This window comes from Hermetia illucens, chromosome 3 (genome assembly GCF_905115235.1).
Source record: "Hermetia illucens chromosome 3, iHerIll2.2.curated.20191125, whole genome shotgun sequence".
NCBI lineage: Eukaryota > Metazoa > Arthropoda > Insecta > Diptera > Stratiomyidae > Hermetia > Hermetia illucens.
In genome coordinates, this window is record NC_051851.1 from 66,507,877 (window position 1) to 66,526,156 (window position 18,280).

An 18,280-nucleotide genomic window follows, 5' to 3' on the forward strand; every position below is an offset into this window, starting at 1 on the left:
GATAGTGATCCGAGTCTATGTTGGCTTCCCTATATGTCATCATTCATTCAATTTTCTAATCACTGAAATATATCTCAAAACCCCTAAAACTTCAAAACTTTAAAATTTTCTTCGTATTTGCGTGATTTTTTTGAGATTTTCAGCTATGTATATGCTGTGTGTGTCAAATTAGTAAGTGCTATTTGTACCCGAATATGAAATCATCTTGAATGAGGAATTCTAAGATGAAAAGGAGCTTAATATATCGCCAAAAGACACGGTTGCAGTGAGAATCTAATATGGCACTAAAGTGTTAATTAACATAACAACTTCGTATAACTAGTGCTTTCATTCAATCATCATATCATACATGCTTTTCTGTTAATTATAGTTTGATAGGTAATGATCTTTGCGAAGTCGAATTTTTTTTTGCATCAATTGTGTGTTTAGAATATATGGGCAAAGTGATTTTTTGATATTCGGAGTCATTCGGAAATTATAGTGTTAAACACGTGATAAGTCACATGCCAGACTTATGTCGATCGCCGTAATAAAGCTCGTATTTATCGGTCCGAATGACATTCGAATGACTTCGTTAAAAGGACAAGAATTGAAGCCAAGACTGTACATGTGTTTCTTCAAGAAACCTAAGGCTTATGGACTAGGTATAGCAGATTAATGGTCAGTGAAGGGTTTATCGCTAAAAATCGTACTCTACTTTTTAAATGCGTTTTTCTCGAAACCGCATGTTGAAAATCTATCAAACGAAATTCTTTGAAATTTTCACGACTTATTCAGAACATATTTCTACGGTCTGCAAACTAGGATAATTGCAAATCATTCAGTAGATTTTTTTTTTATTCATTGAAGAAGCCGTAAAAAACACCAAAATTCAAAAAAAAGTTTCACAGGGCACCAAAAATTTACCTTTTAATATTTTTTAATAATCCTAGTTTGCGGACTGTAGTTAAATCTGTACGTTAAAATGCCGTTTACTTTTTTTCTATAAGATGATCGCAGTGCCATGTAGCGTGGCAGCACGAAAACATCTTTTTTTGGAGATGGGTATATAAATTGCTCTGTATTTCAATAACGAACTATGTGATCGGGCTGGAAAAATAACTATGCACGCTCAAGATATTAGTAAATCTATGGTGAAATAATCGTATTTGTATCTTTATTCAGTTCTTCACGAAAAACTTCTAAAAAAAGCCAAAAAAAAAGCCTTCGCACAGAATGACCCCCCTAAAACTGAATGTAATCATACGAGGTTTTTAAGGATGTGTTTAAAACAAACCCTCCTATCTGCCCATCATCTATCTATCACACCCGATTTACTCCAAAACAACTGAACCCATTATTACGAAATTTGATAAGGACGTGTGGTCTGTGAACCACTTTAGATACAGTGAGTGACATGATTCTACGATGAGTTTCAAAGTCAGTATGTTTTTGCAATTTTTTTATTTGCTAATTAGACAGTATGTAGTTTCAAGAACCATCCCCCAAAATTCAAAGTCGAAATTCGCAAAAACAAGAGGCAGAACAAAACAGCACATTTTTCACATGAATTACATTTCCGACACCATTAATTAATTATTTAAATTGTTCGGCCAGTTATTATCGATTTACTTGATTTCCTCATCATTATCGCTCGAGCTAGAATTTCCAAGATTCATTGCCATTAAGGTTCTTTTTCCGATATTTCACCGAAAAAGGGAGCGATTTTCAAATCTAATTTAATAAGCATATCTCCATTTCTACTAATCTGGAAGCAAAAATTTAAATGGTTTCTTATTCTGTATACATGTTTCTATCTTCTGAATCACGATTATAATTTGACCTGCATACCTGTCCTAAACGGTGGCCAAAGGGTAGTATAGGTCCCAGGGCGAAACGTGGATTGCTACCCACGATGGAGCATAAAACCTGGGAAATGCCTGCTGAACCAGCACCAACAGCTCTACCACCAAACCCTATCTCTACCTCCACGTGGTGACCGCTGGGAGCTCTTTCTTAAAGAATAGCTGCAGGCGGAGAAGAATGGAGGCGAGTCTCCCGCGCCTAAAAACGGGACAAATTCTACCAACTGGTCCTCCGAGTTGGAGGTTGGGTAGGTCTGATAACCCTACACGGAAAACAACTTGTTACGAAGCCACAACAGGAGCCGCGGACTGGACGGATTACACAACGACGAACCCGGCATAACGAACCACGGAATAATGATTTATTCTCATGGAACGTGCGCTCCCTGTACAGAGATGAAGCTGCTGAGCAGGTAGCCGATACCCTGTCCCAATATAGGGCTGATGTAACAGCGATACAGGAAATGCTTTGCACATGGACCGGTTTCCTGGAGAAGAGTCGCTACACCATATATTATAGTGGCCATCCAGTAAACCATGTGCTCAGAGTTGGTTTCTTAGTCAGCCCTATAGAGGAGACTGCAGAGTTGGAGAAGAACACCTCCTACGAGGCAGTGGAACGAACCCTCGAAGCCTGTCCCAGATATGATATTAAAATCATACTTGGGGATTTTAACAGCCAAATAGGGAAGGAGCCCGTATTCAAGCGATTCGTTGGCTCCCATAGCCCACACCAAAGTATAATATAATATGATCGAACGCCGCCACCTCTCAGCATTGATGAATGTTAGAACATATAATAATAATAATCGTTGGCATAACAATCCATATTGGATCAGGGCCTTGAAGTGTGTTAGAGCACTTCATTCAAGATCGTACCGGTACACTACAGTATACTGTAGAAGGCAATGTGGTCAGCATTGTGCTAACAAGTCTGTGAAATAGAAAAGTATGGGAACAACCGCACCAGGCGGAAGTTTTACGAAAAAGTCAGCAGGATGGAGCCTTATGCACCTCGATGCTCATCCTGCCGAGACAAAGAGGGAAATCTGATTTGTGTGGTTCATCAACTTGTACTCAAGGTATGGGACAGCGAATCAATGCCTGACGATTGGCAACGAGGCATACATAAAAAGGGAGATATCACACAGTGCAGCAATTATAGAGGTATCACGTTGCTGAGTACCATCTATAAGATATTCTCCGCTATCTTGCTAGGCCAATGTGCGAGGCTAGATAAAAGCAGCATCATCACTCTCAAGACCATTTAACATCAACAACGGTCTACGACAAGGGGATGCCCTATCATGCGTCCTCTTTAACCGGGCCCTCGAGAAAGTAATCCGTGATGCTGAGGTAAATGCAAGAGGTACGATCATCTTTAAGCCCACCCAACTACTGGTCTATGCTGACGATATCGACATCATGGGAAGAACCACCCGAGACGTACAAACTGCATTCATCCAGATCGTGCAAGCTGCTATCGGGGCGAGATCTTGGACTGCACATCAACGAAGGCAAAACAAAGGCAACGTCAGCATCGAAAACTAACCAACCAACAACATCAAACCGCACTGGTCAAACGGGAAGAATAAAGATAGGAAACTACCACTTTGAGACCGTTGATAATTTCTCCTATCTAGGGTCGAAAGTCACAACCGATAATAGCTCCGATGATGAAATCCGCGCACGGTTGTTGTCAGCCAATAGAGCCTATTTCAGCTTACAAAACCTGTTCCGCTCGAAACGTCTCACCATAGGGTCAAAGCTCTTACTGTACAAGACAATGATCTTGCTAGTCCTCATGTATTCCTCAAAGACTTGGGTTCTTAGCAAGAAAAATTGCGAACTCTTAGCCGCGTTCGAGAGAAGAATCCGCAGAAGAATTTTTGGTCCCCTACATGAGGATGGACGATTCCGTAGCCTACATAACGACGAAACCTATGAGCGATACCATGACCGTTCGGTTGTGGATAAAATCCGGCTCAATAGGTTACGATGTGCGGGTCACTTAATTCGTATGGATGAGGATGATCCAGCCCGGAAAGTCTATAAGGGCAATATCTATGGTAGAAAAAGAAGACGAGGCAGACCCTGCCTAAGATGGAGCGATGGCGTAGGCCAGGACGCCAGACAGCTTTTAGGGATATCGAATTGGTGGACCTCGGCGCAAAACCGGGATGTCTGGAGTTCCTTATTAAGGCAGGCCTAGACCGGATACCGGTTGTTGCGCCGTTGATGAAGATGATGATGACCTAAACATAAAAATGGTGGAGCTGTAAAACCTAATCTTCAAAAGCCGGATCTATTTTTTTTTGGAAATTCAGAATCAAAACAGGAAATTATTAACCAAAATAACGGACGAGGACTAACATACATGTTTGTAGAATAATCTGTAAAAATTTCAGCCCCATCGGTTTAATTTTAGAATTTTAGTTGTCCTTCCCACCATCTGAAAATATGTGGTTTTAAAAGAAACGCGTTAAAAATTTTCTTTTTATAGACATGCCAACATGGCACGTGCTCGTCTCTTTGCTGTAATTCAGTAAATATCCCAAGTTTTGATCTGAAATTTCTGAAGAATTCTTACAAGATATTTCACTTTCAAAATATATATAAAACAAAAAGTCGATTTCTGGAAAAGATCCCATAGGTAAACCCCCTTAAGGGGGAAACCGCATTAGAAGGTTTATTTTCATGTACTTTTTTATTTTTTCAATGGGAAGAATTAATTCGAATTCAATCAAATTTTGAAATTTTATTAGTCATAGTTCTAGCAACTTATGAATTTTTTTGTAAAATAACAAGCGGCATTAGTCCGCTGATGATTGTAACTACAGTTCTCCAACTGCTGGACATCTGGCGACTCCAATTTTTATCAGAAACCTCAATACAGGCGAAAATAAAAATTAAAATTAATAAAATGAAAAATTTGAAATTTCGTAGCTTTTGAAAAAAAAATACACATTTCAATTTTCTTTCTTTTTTGTCACTAAGTTACAAAGGCACCCTTAAAAATATGAAATGATCCCAAATGGTGATTTATATTCTTGGAAATTTTTGAGAGAATCATGCTTTCAAATTTATTCGGGATCGGTTTCTTACTTTTTAAGTTAGAGTACCTGCAAACTTGGTACAGGGAATTTGAGGAAAACAGGTTTAAAAAATTGTTTGAAAAATAGCCTTTCTCATTCTTAATTTCAAACAAAATACTTACAGTTACAATAAATAAAAATGCACTCGTAGAAGTGTCTGACGTCAATTAATTATAAATACGCTAGTTACGTAAGAACATAAAGCCAATAACTGCTGCACGTTTAAACCTGGGCCTGAACCAATAATCGCTCGGTTCCACCTGCATAAAATATAAAGGATTACGAATTTCACTTTGAAATTTTTGAAATGAGAGGGCTGAAGTAGAAATTTTCAGAACTAGCCTAACTTTTCATATCAATTGAAACGCAAGTCAACCAGGACTTAGAATGTGCATACCATAAAATGTAACAAGTCTCGTTCTTAGAATCTATTTTACAGAATCTGAAAATAATCACAAAGGTGCATGAAGCTAATAACCGTATATTACTAAATTTAGATATTTATCCGCGCCCACTTTCTGGCTTTCCGGCTTGTTTTTGTCCTGGCAAGAAGAACTGCTAAAGTAACTGATTCGAGTGTCTCTATTGATTGTATTTGGGTTCATTTTCGTCGATGAAGTACTGGCCAATTGGCAAATATATAAGAATGTGAACCATTAACGAGTCTAATAAAACTGAAAAATACCTAATTTTAAAAAGCAAAATCGTCCTGCTCCTTTCAATCAAAAAGTAGAGTAGCTTTCACGGATGAGTTCCGATATGTCATGTGTTGGAGGTAATCATTTCAATGACACAGCAATAGTAAATAAAATAAAAACCCTGCTATTCATCGAAACCCTACTTTAAATGCCCGTCGGATACCTCACAACAGCAGGCTTATCATAATAATGAAAATGGCTTGAGCATATATAGGCTCCATATTCAGTACTACTACCTGTTAAAAAACTAGGTTCTACGGTAACAACAGTAAAAACATTTTTGCTAATTTTGAATTTTTATTGAACATTTGTTATCAAATAGGCAACCAGAATTAATTAATTAATCACAGTTTCAATGGCTTTAATTTCAACATAATAGGTTTTTCTGGGGCGGTACCAATAATAAATGGTTTTAGTTTCGCAGGAACCGGAGTTTCACTGGAAAGTTCGAACACGAACTTGGACAGTAAATAAAATAGGAGCGTCTTAACTTCCAAAAGGGCAAATCGTGAGCCTAAAAGAAGAAAAATAGAAAATTTACTATTGTACATGTAGATGTAAATTAAAATTACTAACCAATGCAATTTCGTGGTCCTATGCCGAACGGCATGAAAGTTGCCGAATTGAAGCTCTGCTTGTTCTCCTCATTAAACCGCTCTGGATCAAATTTTTCAGGATCGGGATAGTATTTCGGATTATGGTGGATTGGGTATATTGGAATCCATACTAAGTCACCAACTTCCACATTAAACTTCAATCCTTCCTTGTCATCGTATTGATAATTTTTGGTGCAAAGTCGATCTACAATAAGTCCTGGTGGCCACTTACGTAAAGCTTCATTGACAACCATGTCCATATATTTCATTCCTTGAATGGCATCATAGGTGATTGGAACTCCATGACCTAACTGCTCTTGTATCTCTTCGATTTCTTCTCGCAGCCTCAATTGGATGTCAGGATTAACAGCTAACTCATATGTTGCAAAAACTAAAAGAGTTGATACAGTCTCAAATCCGGCAAAAAAGAATACAAAACATTGTGCAACCAGTTCATCGTCAGTCCAATGTCTTTTAATTGGACCGGTTTTGTTTCCCTCGTTACCATCTTCATCAACAGGTTTCAAGTCCCCCTTTTTCAGTTGCGCCAATAAATTTATCAAATCCGGTCTAACATTCTCCTTTTGCTCTCTAGCCGCTATTGTTTCTACAATGAGTCTGTAGAAATTTTGCGCTGCTTGCCGATCAAACATTGAAAAACCCAGGAGTCTGGAAATAGCCGGTGAGAATCGCATCATAAGCAACTTCATCGTCATCTTCGGAGTGCGAAGCTCCAGTAAACTTCGTCCTAAATTATAAAATTGATTGTCGGGATCCTGAAACGAATCACTTTGATAGCCGAAGGCACAAGATGCAATCACGTCACAAGTGTACTTCGTACATATATCCTTTGCTTCATACATTTTCGAGCCTCCATACTTAGCATTATCCACTTCCAAGTTTTCGGCAAATTGTTGTCCACAGTTTGAAATCAATTCGAACATGAGCCTCATTTTACTGCTTGTGAAAATTGGGGTTAGACTTGTGCGCATTTCATGCCACTTCTTACCCTTCATTACTATTAAGAGGTTTGCCACGACATTGCTCATTTTAGGATTCAAAAATAATCGACGATCCGTGAAGTGATCAAAATCCTTAACTGTTATCTGTTTGATGATTTCAGGGTCATTGAGAACGACTACTGGTGTTTGAAAATCGTATAATCCAAAAATTCTGAAAATATAATGAAATGTATCAGGCAATTTGTGGAAAAATTAACTCCATTCTATTAAAAAAATGTAATGAAGATAACTCTAGTGAGATAGAAAGTTTTATGTTTAGAACGGAAATCTTGGCAGGGGAAGATATTGACACTCACTTTTTTTTCTACTCACTTCCTTGTAGGAGCGCAAACATGGATCAATTGGCGAAAATGTTGCGCATGTTTGCTTCCACCGAGCTTCCTGTGTAGGAATTTTGAAACATCATTCGCTCAGTGATTCCATTAAGATCCATTACGATTAATACGAAGTGAATCTTGAAGGAAGCTCTGCCTTTGGTTCCCACTCGAATGGGTAGAAGTGGCATGATGTTGACAGATAGAATGGTTGGTTGTGGACAACTGGGTACTTTTCTACCAACAAGCTTTTTCCATTTAAGTGGCCAAAATGTTAATTTGATAGAACCTCACACTTCGCTTGTTTCTATTGTGCTCGCAACCACGTGGGCCTAGACCAATGCACTGTATCACATACACGGCACTAGCACCCGCCCTTTTGCGCGGAATGTTGATCGTGCCACTCCTATCGGGGCTAGCTTTATTCTAACATATTCAGCAATTTCCAAAACGAAAAACGCATCTTCTATGTCAACACAGTACATGCCTAGCTTAGCCTAATCCACGCGAAGAAAGTTGTTCTTAAAGAAGAGAAATTGGACGAATTTGTGTTCCAGCACTTCAAGAGTCGTTTACAGAAGAGATAGACTGGTTGACCAAATAGAAAAAATTTTCAAATTTTGAAGTTGACTCATGGGGAATTGAGACTGATGGGAAACTGATCGTGTAAAATTATTCTATCAATGGAATTTTAAGAGTGTAAGGGGGCTCAGTGGTGTTGAAATCTGAATAACAGCCCAGTTTGGGGTATAGAGCTTTGCATACGGAGCTGCTGAAGAGCAAGATACCTGTGCATTAAAGTGCCTAAGTAGAATTGTAGAGAACGCAATCTAATGGAAATGGACTGACTGACTGACTTTTGGAAAGGACTCAGTAGTTAGCGTAGCAATGTAAAAAAGAATCCACAGGATCAAGCTCGAATAGAAAAGAGGAAAGCAAGGCATGTGGTAATTAATGGGGAAAGTTGTATAAATTTAACTTAGGTAGAAGCACCATGTTATTAACTGAATCAAAGACTTCGGAGAATCAGTTTAAAAAAGTGCTCCTCCCATCAAGAATCAAGGCATTTAGTGACAAAGTTGATAAAGTCAAGAGAGTTGGAAACAGTAGACTAATGTCTTATGAAGAAGCTTTCTACTTTTACTATGTATGCATGGAGTAAGGTGGAATTGGATTGAGCAGTTAGCAAGAATCTCCCATCTTGTGAACAAAAACAATGAGAAAATCTTTCCAACAGGCTAAAAAATGACTCTCATTTGGATTGTGCTTGGAGGGAGAGATAAGCTGTTTACTATTTAGTAGGAAAAGAACCAAAATATTAAACCTGCAGTTATTAGATCCAATTCTTGCGGGTACGTAATTTTCACTTTCAACCATGACGAATAAGAGCAACGCCCGAAATAAAACGAAAGTGATATCGACAATACAATATAACTTTATCTGACTAAACCCAGGTGCGCATTTTTTGGAACACCTACCTAATTTCAGAGGTCATTAGTCGGTAATTCACGAATCATGAGACAAGATAACTTTCTAGGTATATAAGCGGTTGACATGCACTTCAATTGTGATGACGTTATAGCCTCAAGTCTTGGTTTCCCGAATATATCTTTCTCAGGAGCCTGTTCTAAAAACAGTACTCTCAATTCGAAAACCTTAGAAGCGCTTTGCTATCTGGCTCAATTAAGTCCTCCCAGCTTCTCCGTGAATTTACCTATAGCCGGTTTCCTGGAGCTGTTCATTTAAAAACCCGTCATGAAATTCGATTTTCAAAGATGTTGAAGAAACCTTAAATAATTGATATAACCCATTACCATACTTTCCCTTTCTTCATTGCTCCATAAACTATTCGCTTTTCTGACGTTTTTGTTAGCGTTTACATTTGGCAACCATATAGTGATACTGGACCGTCCTTGGCTTCATAATGGGGAAGATCCTAAATATGCTATCTGAACAGTAACACTCTAAATCGGCACTGGTAAACGAAATGATCTTCCTACCCATTGCTCTTCCAGAGAAAAATTATCTCACACAACCCCCAATCTGCATAGACGGGCTGGGGGTTTTTCAATTTTGGGTGTGGAAAACTCGCCCTCATTCTTCTGTCTGTCCGTTGCTTTAATAATAAAAATATCCAGTGGTCACTAGATAGAAATACAGGCAGAATTCAATAGATGACCTATTAATATTATTTACAGTGGGCGTTTAGGGTGTCAGGCCACGATTCTTATTACCACTTGTCAATGACTGACATCAAGTGAACAGAAAGCTCGGTCATCAACCAACAGTAGATATTCCGTCTGTGGCCCACACTGAAATTAATCCTTTAAAACAATTCTGCTTTTCTCGGAACTAGGAACATCGCCAATGGTGACTCTTTGCATCAATACTCTGATTGGGTCGCATTGAGTCTATTCGACGCACTCGGAAGAATTTCGAAAATACCTAACTTCACTGACTTTCAAACACCTCCGAATAAATGCTTGTCACGTGCCATCTTAATTACTCCGTAGAAGATATTATGGTTATCATAATCTACGACCTATCGCTTTCCATCGTTAGTGCTAGACATTCAAGACAAATTCCATTTTAATTGAGATTTTCAAACCTTTGAAGACATGATAATCAATTGAAAACATGTCCTATTCAAAAGCCGTGTATAAAACTCTCAACTAACAATACCTTGCGCTATAGTGTGCCAAATCTCAGCAAGGACCTGTTAAGTGTTTATAAGATCAAATGAAACTATTTCCTTAGTAAACCAATGAGCGTAAAGCATCTGCTTTCCTATATACTGGAAGTATACACATGTAAAACACTGCTTTTCCCAATAAGACATGAAGGCCTCTCATTTCTTATGGTTATAGGAGTATTTTCATATTTTCAACCTCCAACAAAATGTTTCAACAAACCATCAAATCGTATTTGCACCTTGTGAGTTGGAGCTTCAGAACACTCAAAGTCTTCCCTGCTTATCGTAAGAGGCAACTCAAAGGGATAGAAAGTTGTGGACTACGCAACCGCAAATTATAAAACTTTATTGTTACTCAAGCATCAACAATGCCTCGGATTGGGACTGACCTGACGCACATGACCTTGGTTGATTGGTTTCTGGAATGTGCGCATACTCCTTGACAATGGTAGCAAGGTTCTTCAGAATGCTTACTTTCTCCAACCCGAGCGGAATATAAGCTGGGCATTCTTGACCTGAGTGAAGTAAGATGATGTCATCCTGGAGAGAACTCCTCGAAAATCGATAAACGGAAAGGGTTGACCACTGGGAATGACGATGGGCGTGACGCGCCCATATTCCGGTATCGAGCAAAATCCCGAGAAATTGGTACGTGACAAGAGATAATTGGCTATTGGTCAACGAAGCGAAAGATGCCATAGAAAGTAATGACTTTAGGAGTGTATACCGCATCACGAAGAGTTTCCATGTGGTTGCAAATGTTTCGATGGTCCTGTGAAGCTCGTTACTCATTGACCCCAAGATTATCGTTAAAATCCAAATCCAAAGAAGGGCACCCCTTTTGAACGTGACAATTGGAGGATTATCTGCTTGTTCCTTGCAGTCGCAAAGATAATAGCTAAAATAATTCTGGAACTCATTAAAGAACATTTCATTGCACTAGACCCGCTTTTGCTGCCTTATCTCTGAAAGTGCAGTTATCTCAACACCATTGTTCTTTCTGTGTTGCTATATAAGAGAGGGGCCCCTATTACTCAAGAGCCCCCCTCCCCATGCCAACCTCAATGATACATCCGACGCAGCTATACCGGCATGTTCAAAACAGATGATCATACGAAACAAACATCAAATGAATTCAAACCTTCTCAAATAGCGAAAGTAAGATCTGCGGGGAAAATGGTTGCCCTAAAACCAGATTCTCATCCTTTTCAATGGTTTTGAACCGTTTGTATAGTCCCCTGTGCAGGTCACTTGATTACATAATTTTGTCTAAATCGCTTATCTCAACGATATAAGTGATCTATCTCCTGTTTTGTCTCTTCTTTTTCCTGTGTTTCCCAGTTTTTCCTACAGTAAGTTTCGATTTCATTGTGGCAATGTCGCTTTGGTTATGCAAGGTGAGATATAAAAGCTCATCCGTCTTTGTAATACCTTGTGGCTCTGTGGTGAGGTGAAGAAGCTGATAGCTAAGTGAATTTTAAGTCTAGGCTACAAACGTACTGATTTTCAACTTAATCGCTACCGCTGCTACCATCTTGTCCATACATTGATGTAGTGGACCTGGCTTAGTTTTCGATAGAGGCCAGGATTAAGGATTATAGCAGAATCTTGTTGTACATTACCCACTACTCTCTCTGCAGACACCAGTGAGTAAAATATATTGTCACCTCCTTAAAGAATTCTCCAGGTGGCGATAATTCCCTTATATTAGTATGTAGTTTCATACCCAATTTTTTTTAGTAGCAGCTCTAAATATTGCTGAACACAGTTTGATCAAATTATGATTGATTATCAACTTTAGTTGGCAGATAGCACTTTCCATTCAAATGTTTTATAATGGAAACTATATCTAGCGCCTACCTCAATAAAATTCCCACCATTTATTTTGGCATTCTAATCTAATCAGTTGAAAACGCTTTAAAAGGTAGATAGTAGCAGGGAAACAAAATTTACTAAAATGATAAAATGTTGGGAAAATCTTCTTATTGTGTTTATTATTATCTGTCGCTTGTCGGGCAGGGACTTTCCTGCCTCAACAGTGAGTCAATATGGTTGGATGAGCAAACTCTAAGCTTTCTAAACTACCTGCAATATTAATAATATATATATTTTTAGAAAACTAATTCAAAGTTAATCTTGAACCTATTCTTATCTTAACCCGACAGCCTTGTCACGGATTTAGCGAATTATTAGCTTTTCAGTTTAGCTATGTTCGGTATTACCGTTAAGTCTCTTAAATTTAAATTAAACCGGGGTTTGCCCCCTAAGTAGAGCATTGCACGTCAACCACACTTACGCGCCATAGGTGTAGGTTATCCCCGGGCTATTTTCACGTGGTATTCCCAATAAATATTATATATAGTTAAACCATTTTGTACATTCTGTTTGCTTGTAACGATAATATTCAAATATTCGCATTTTTAACCAGCTGAACTTGATGTCAGATATGGTCACTCACAACTAGGTTATTAAGGCACCTACTCACCTTCTCAGCTAGGAAAAAAATAACGAATAATTAGATAGTTAATATTGTTAATCCAACACTAGAACATCACAATAGAGTATCTAGGAGACAAATTTCACCTGCGTTATTCCCGGCTTACCATGGGATGATCAAAGAGAAAAATGCTGATGCTACTGGATAAAGAATTAAAAGGAAACTGTTTGAATATTCTAAGTTGAAATAAAGTAAGGTGACGGGACTCTGGATTATTTCCTGAGGAGTACTATTGTACTCCAAAAAACCTCTGAAGTTTGGAGCCCACTGCTTTGCACAGAATTTTCACTGCTGTATTCTGTTGCAACAATTACAATGTCATACAGGAGCGTTATTAATGGGGCTTGTCAAGAAAACAAAGGTTGTCTCAACAAAATAATTATTTCACCTGAACAAATTCCATAATATGCTGATGCGAATTTACTATTGCTACTACATTTATAAGAAAATCAACGAGAGAAAGAAGAAAATAAGTAACTTCTAACTAAAAAGAATGTGTTCGGTTTGAAGTCATCGCAGAAACTAGTGACCAAGAATCGATGGGCAGTACTCGCCCAAACCCACTTCTTCACCGTCCGACTGAAGTCTCGCCTGAACTTCGGGGCGAATTCCAAAGATCATAAATAGAATTTTCCTTTGCATACGTATTCCCAGACTCTATGGATCTCCAATGATGAGATTAGGTCTCGACTATCTGCTGATATGTCGCTTCTGCAACTGCAATCACTTGTGTGACCGATTGCGCGGTCAGAAGGTTCGCTTTCGCGTTATTGATTTGAGTGACCAAAGAGATCCACCACGGAACAGTCGTCTAAAACGACGACTGAACGACTCACTATATTTTTATAATTTGTAAAAACGTATTAAGCTACTAAGTCATTGGCACAGTAGATCTACTATAGGCAGTACCCTTACTAAAATGACCCCACTTGCGAATGTCATCAGAGACGCTAAACAAGGAAAATGCATAATCTTCTACAAATCGTATTGGTAAGAGAGAGATCGGTGAGTTTTTGATATTCTGGTACTACGGCGTGCTCACCCATATAGCAAAAAGGTTGTTTCACGTATTCACTTATCCATAAGCAAAAACTTGCCAATCTCACCAATACATTGGCAAGTCCGGGCGGTATGTCAAAAACGGCTGATCGGATTTTCGTTACATCTCGCTCATGCTCAAGGGCAAAACAATTTGAAATCGTGTGTTCTCGCACTGATTTCCCCCCTTGAGGGGCAAGGGGGAGTGTGGTAGCTGTCTAGTATCTAACTGTGGTCATTGGGAAGTTTTTCAGTCAGAAAGGTTAAAAATCAAAGACACATATGTAGGTACAAATTGCAAAAAGTAAAACGTTGTTTTAAAAGTCAAAGATACATATATGGGTACAAATTTTAAAAGATAAAAAGTGCACATACAGGTAGAGACGATGATCTTATGATTAGTTAATGGGTGGTGCGGTCCCTATATTTGTCAGCAAGTTTTTTAATTAGTATCAATGCACAGCTCCCTCATCTGTGTTCATGAATTTTGTCGCATCCTTACGCAATATTTCAAAGCTCTCCCATGCGTCCAAGTTGTGCGACTTATTCACTTATTGTACCAGCTCCATATGTTGCCTCGTCACAGAATGGTCCACCTCGATGACGTACATAGCTACCGATGTTCGCACCATGTTTGTTCCTCGTCTTTCCCCCTTGTCTACTTCCTTTATGTGTTCTTGGAACCTCGTCGTGATGAGGCGTTTTGTTTGGCCAATGTAGAACATCTCCCAATCATTGCAGTTGATTTTGTATATTCCACTTTTCTCTTCTTCGGTTAATGGGTCCTTTTGGCTTGCTAATCGTCTTTTAAGTGTTGCGTCTCTACTGGATCCGACCACTTTTATATTATATTTTCCTAGAAAAGATTTAATTCTGTAAAAGTATTTGGACAATGGTATGCTAATCCATTTTGTTTCGACTAGAATGCTTGCTTGTTCGGAGAATGTTGAGTGTTGGTTCTTCCATATCTCGTTTTGCTTTTTCTTGATCAATTTTCGTATTGTTTCCGCGGTGTAACCGCTCTTGACTGCTGTATCAAGTAGTACATCCTTTCTTTATAGAAACCTTCCTTGTTTAAGGAATATGTGCAGAGCGGTGAACCATTGAATTCTAGGCAGCGATATTTTGTGTTAGGGTATGAGCCGAAGTTCTTGTTATCGTTCTTTGAGTCGCCGTTGGTTTTCTATATACCTCAAATTCAAGCTTTCCACTGCTGTTCGTTATTCGTAGGCCCAAAAATGGTAGAGATTCGTATTCTTCCTTTTCCATTGTATGAATGTATGGATCTACGGGTGTATCTTGTTAATTTCTGTTAACGTGTTGTCGACCTTGTCCTTTTCCACTATGGCAAATATATCATCGACATATCTGAACGAAATTCTCAGGATTATCCCGTTTTCTTCAATAACTGATTCTGCATATGCTATAAACATTTCCGTCGCCAGTGGTGACATTGGGTTGCCCATCAAGACTCCTGCTGTTGTTTTGTAGAATTTCTTACGGAATGTAAAATAATTTTCGCGCACACATAGTGACGTCAATTTTGTGTATGTTTTCACTTTTGCCCTCTACTCTACTGTCTTATTCAGTTTATTGAGCCAAACTTCTAGTTGGTAAATAGCTTATTTAATCCGTGTGTTTGAGAACAGAGGTTTTACGTCTTTTTTATCCATGTTAATATATCCCACTCCCTGTGTGCGTGGGATTTCATAGTTCCTATCTGTCCACCAAGTTTCGTTCGGATCGGTTAAGCCGTTTTGGAGAAAAGTGCATGTGAAAGACAGACGGATGATATTGAAATTCATAATCTTCAATTTTCAAAGAAGCAACAACTTTGACGTATTATAACTTTGTTAGTAATATTGCGATTTCCACCAAACTTGGTAAGATGCTCCACATTATAGCCTACATCACTGAAAAATTTCGTGGGACTAGGATAAATTTAAGGGGGGGGGGGGGGGGGCGGTTTCCAGCCAATTATAAAAAATTATAGTAATATACTATTATTAACTTTATTTGAACAGATATCGGCATGGAAGGTATTTCGAAGCCCAGGGACTATATAATGGCAGCCTCCTGATTTTTTTCAGATTTTTCGGTTTGGCAGTTTCTGAGAATGGCCCGCTTAAAGAAATGGTAATGAGTAATAGCAGCATTGGAAAAAACAGATTTTTTAAAAAACAAGACGTGATATGGCAAAACGGAATTCATTTTTGGATTCAGTACATCAAAAACCATATAAATCAGTTAAAATTGTTAAAACAGTTTTTCAATATCCGTGTTACGATTGCATCTGTACATGAAAATTGCAGTATTCCCCTTAAAACAACCATTATGTACGAATAAAAGTTTATCAAACGCTATACCCTAGATAATCTACTCTGTATTTTAAATTCCAAATTTCAAGTAATTTATAATGTACACACTTCAATAAACATTGACGGATAGATACAATAGCTTGTATTCAACATATTAATTTAACTCACTTCTCATTTTCAAATTCCTTCGTTTTCTCCTGCAGGTCATAGGCAAAAGCTTTCTTGAGTAGCATCCAATAATTAGTTCCAATGAGTGGGTACGGCTTGACAAACTTGATGCCGCGTTTCTCGAAGTAGTCATAATGTTTCGATGCAATTTTAATCAAACACCAAACAATAACAGTAAGAGCAAATACAAAAAACAACATATTGACAAAAATCTTCAAGTTTAGGGTTTGAATCTTCCAATATCACACTTCCACTTAAAAACTTTTTGCATTCAGTTACGAATGTATTGACCACTGGAATGAATGTTCCTAACTAAGCTTATTTTGTAGAATATGGTGCTTGTTTATATAAGATTTTATACTCTTGTTAAGTGAGATAACAAACAGTAAACATTGGATAGAATATATTCGTTATCACCTTTGCAGAGCGAGCTTTTGATTTAACTATCTTTGCTCTGAGGTTATGAACTGAGATACCAAGCGGAGACACCGATTTTTCCTTGACATATCAATAATTATTATTATTCCTTGCATATATGTACATAGGTATGTTGTGTATGTTCAAACTTTACTGAGTTTGTTGGTGGTTCAGCTGAGTTGAAGTGTGTTGTCTTCACTTCTTCAATACAACCATGCTCCGATTAGACTTCTTTTACCGGACAAGACAATAATCCATTATATGATACTAGCTTTAAATTTTTCCCACTAGAAATTTGGAAAAATATTTTTGAAATTGTTATAAGTAAAACGAAAATCTGTATACCAAATTTTAATGCGTGACTAATGAAATTATTAAAATTAATCAAAATATCCGAACTTCGTTGCTAGAATAGATTATTAGTAATCAGTTTACAATTTCCGCATATTATGATAATTCACACTAAGAAAGCATTTCGCTTTCGTAAATTTTACACATGGATAGATTGCTTTCCCGTGGCCAAAAAAAGGATCACGATTTATGGGCAACGAACCAACTGGGCCAGCACACGGGCAACATCATGGGGTATTTCACAGCGTGCTTCTACATCGAAGCTACGATCAGGGTATGGTGATAATAGTTTTGAATATTCGTGAGGGCCGAAGTTATGGGTTGAATAATGGGAATATTTGAGGAACGACACCACCTTCTCGTCTAGGAGTCCTCTTCCAATAGCAAGAAAGAATCAAACATTTGGAATTATACGCAAATGAAGACATCTAGTGATATGCTATAGATAATGTTACATTGTACATAAACTCAGTTGGAATTATGTGTTTTGCTTTTGGGATACCGTCGTAAACATTTCAACTTGTGGAGGAAACTTAATGATATGACACTTTAGGGTGGACACAATAATCTGAATGCTTTTCATGATTGAAAAGTGGTTGTCAGTTAATTGGAATTGGACTTCCCTCTAATTTATATATTTAATTACAGGTAATATACAGAAAAGTAAATTCCTTGTTAAATATTATCTTCAGAAAGAAAAAGTAAGTAAATGGCTTAACATGCGATTGAAGCTAAGGAAGGAGAATGAGCCAAAGGACCCAAGCTGTAGCTCGTTGTGGGACCGGCATAGCCTTGGGTTCGGAGAGTGAAAGTAGATGTCGAGCTCTGCGAAGAGTACTCCAAAAATGTCCGCACTATGTGTACTCCAAGAGACGACGCGGAAAATAATATCGGATTTGGCAGAACAGTCCATCAAGCAATTACAGAGTTTGAAATGCGACACATATCAAGGAAGATGCAGCGTTGCTGCAGGGAAAGGAGATTGAGGGTCCGGAGCCGTCACGGAGAATCACCTCCTTCGCGACGGGGAAGGTTCTTTTGGAAAAAGAGAATCCGGATGAATTTTCGTTGTACAGCTCCAAGAACGTGACAATCACGGTTGCCGAAGGGGGACCAAACTACACAGCAATATTCAAGGATGATTGTGACAAGGGTGTTGAACAGTGTTAAGGAACGCTGAATTAAGGTAAAGCCGGAGGAGGAACGTAGCATAAAGCCAATCAATGAAAT

General features: G+C 38.3%; 1 protein-coding gene across 1 annotated transcript; it reads right to left on the reverse strand.

Moving 5' to 3' along the window:
* Positions 1-5,920: 5,920 nt before the first annotated feature.
* LOC119652580 (cytochrome P450 9e2-like) lies at positions 5,921-16,587 on the reverse strand. The gene is made up of 3 exons (XM_038056796.1): positions 16,283-16,587; positions 6,214-7,406; positions 5,921-6,151 (listed from the first exon to the last, which is right to left on the reverse strand). The coding sequence occupies exons 1-3, from the start codon at positions 16,480-16,482 to the stop codon at positions 5,982-5,984; spliced, it is 1,563 nt and encodes a 520-aa protein (XP_037912724.1). The 5' UTR covers positions 16,483-16,587; the 3' UTR covers positions 5,921-5,981.
* Between the last annotated feature and the right edge of the window lie 1,693 nt (positions 16,588-18,280).

Coding starts and splice junctions, on each gene's coding strand:
- LOC119652580 (XM_038056796.1), bottom strand. CDS start 16,482: ATGTTGTTTTTTGTATTTGCTCTTACTGTTATTGTTTGGTGTTTGATT. Junction 7,407..16,282: donor AAGGAATTTGAAAATGAGAA/GTGAGTTAAATT, acceptor TTATATTTTCAG/AATTTTTGGATTATACGATT. Junction 6,152..6,213: donor AGGACCACGAAATTGCATTG/GTTAGTAATTTT, acceptor TTCTTCTTTTAG/GCTCACGATTTGCCCTTTTG.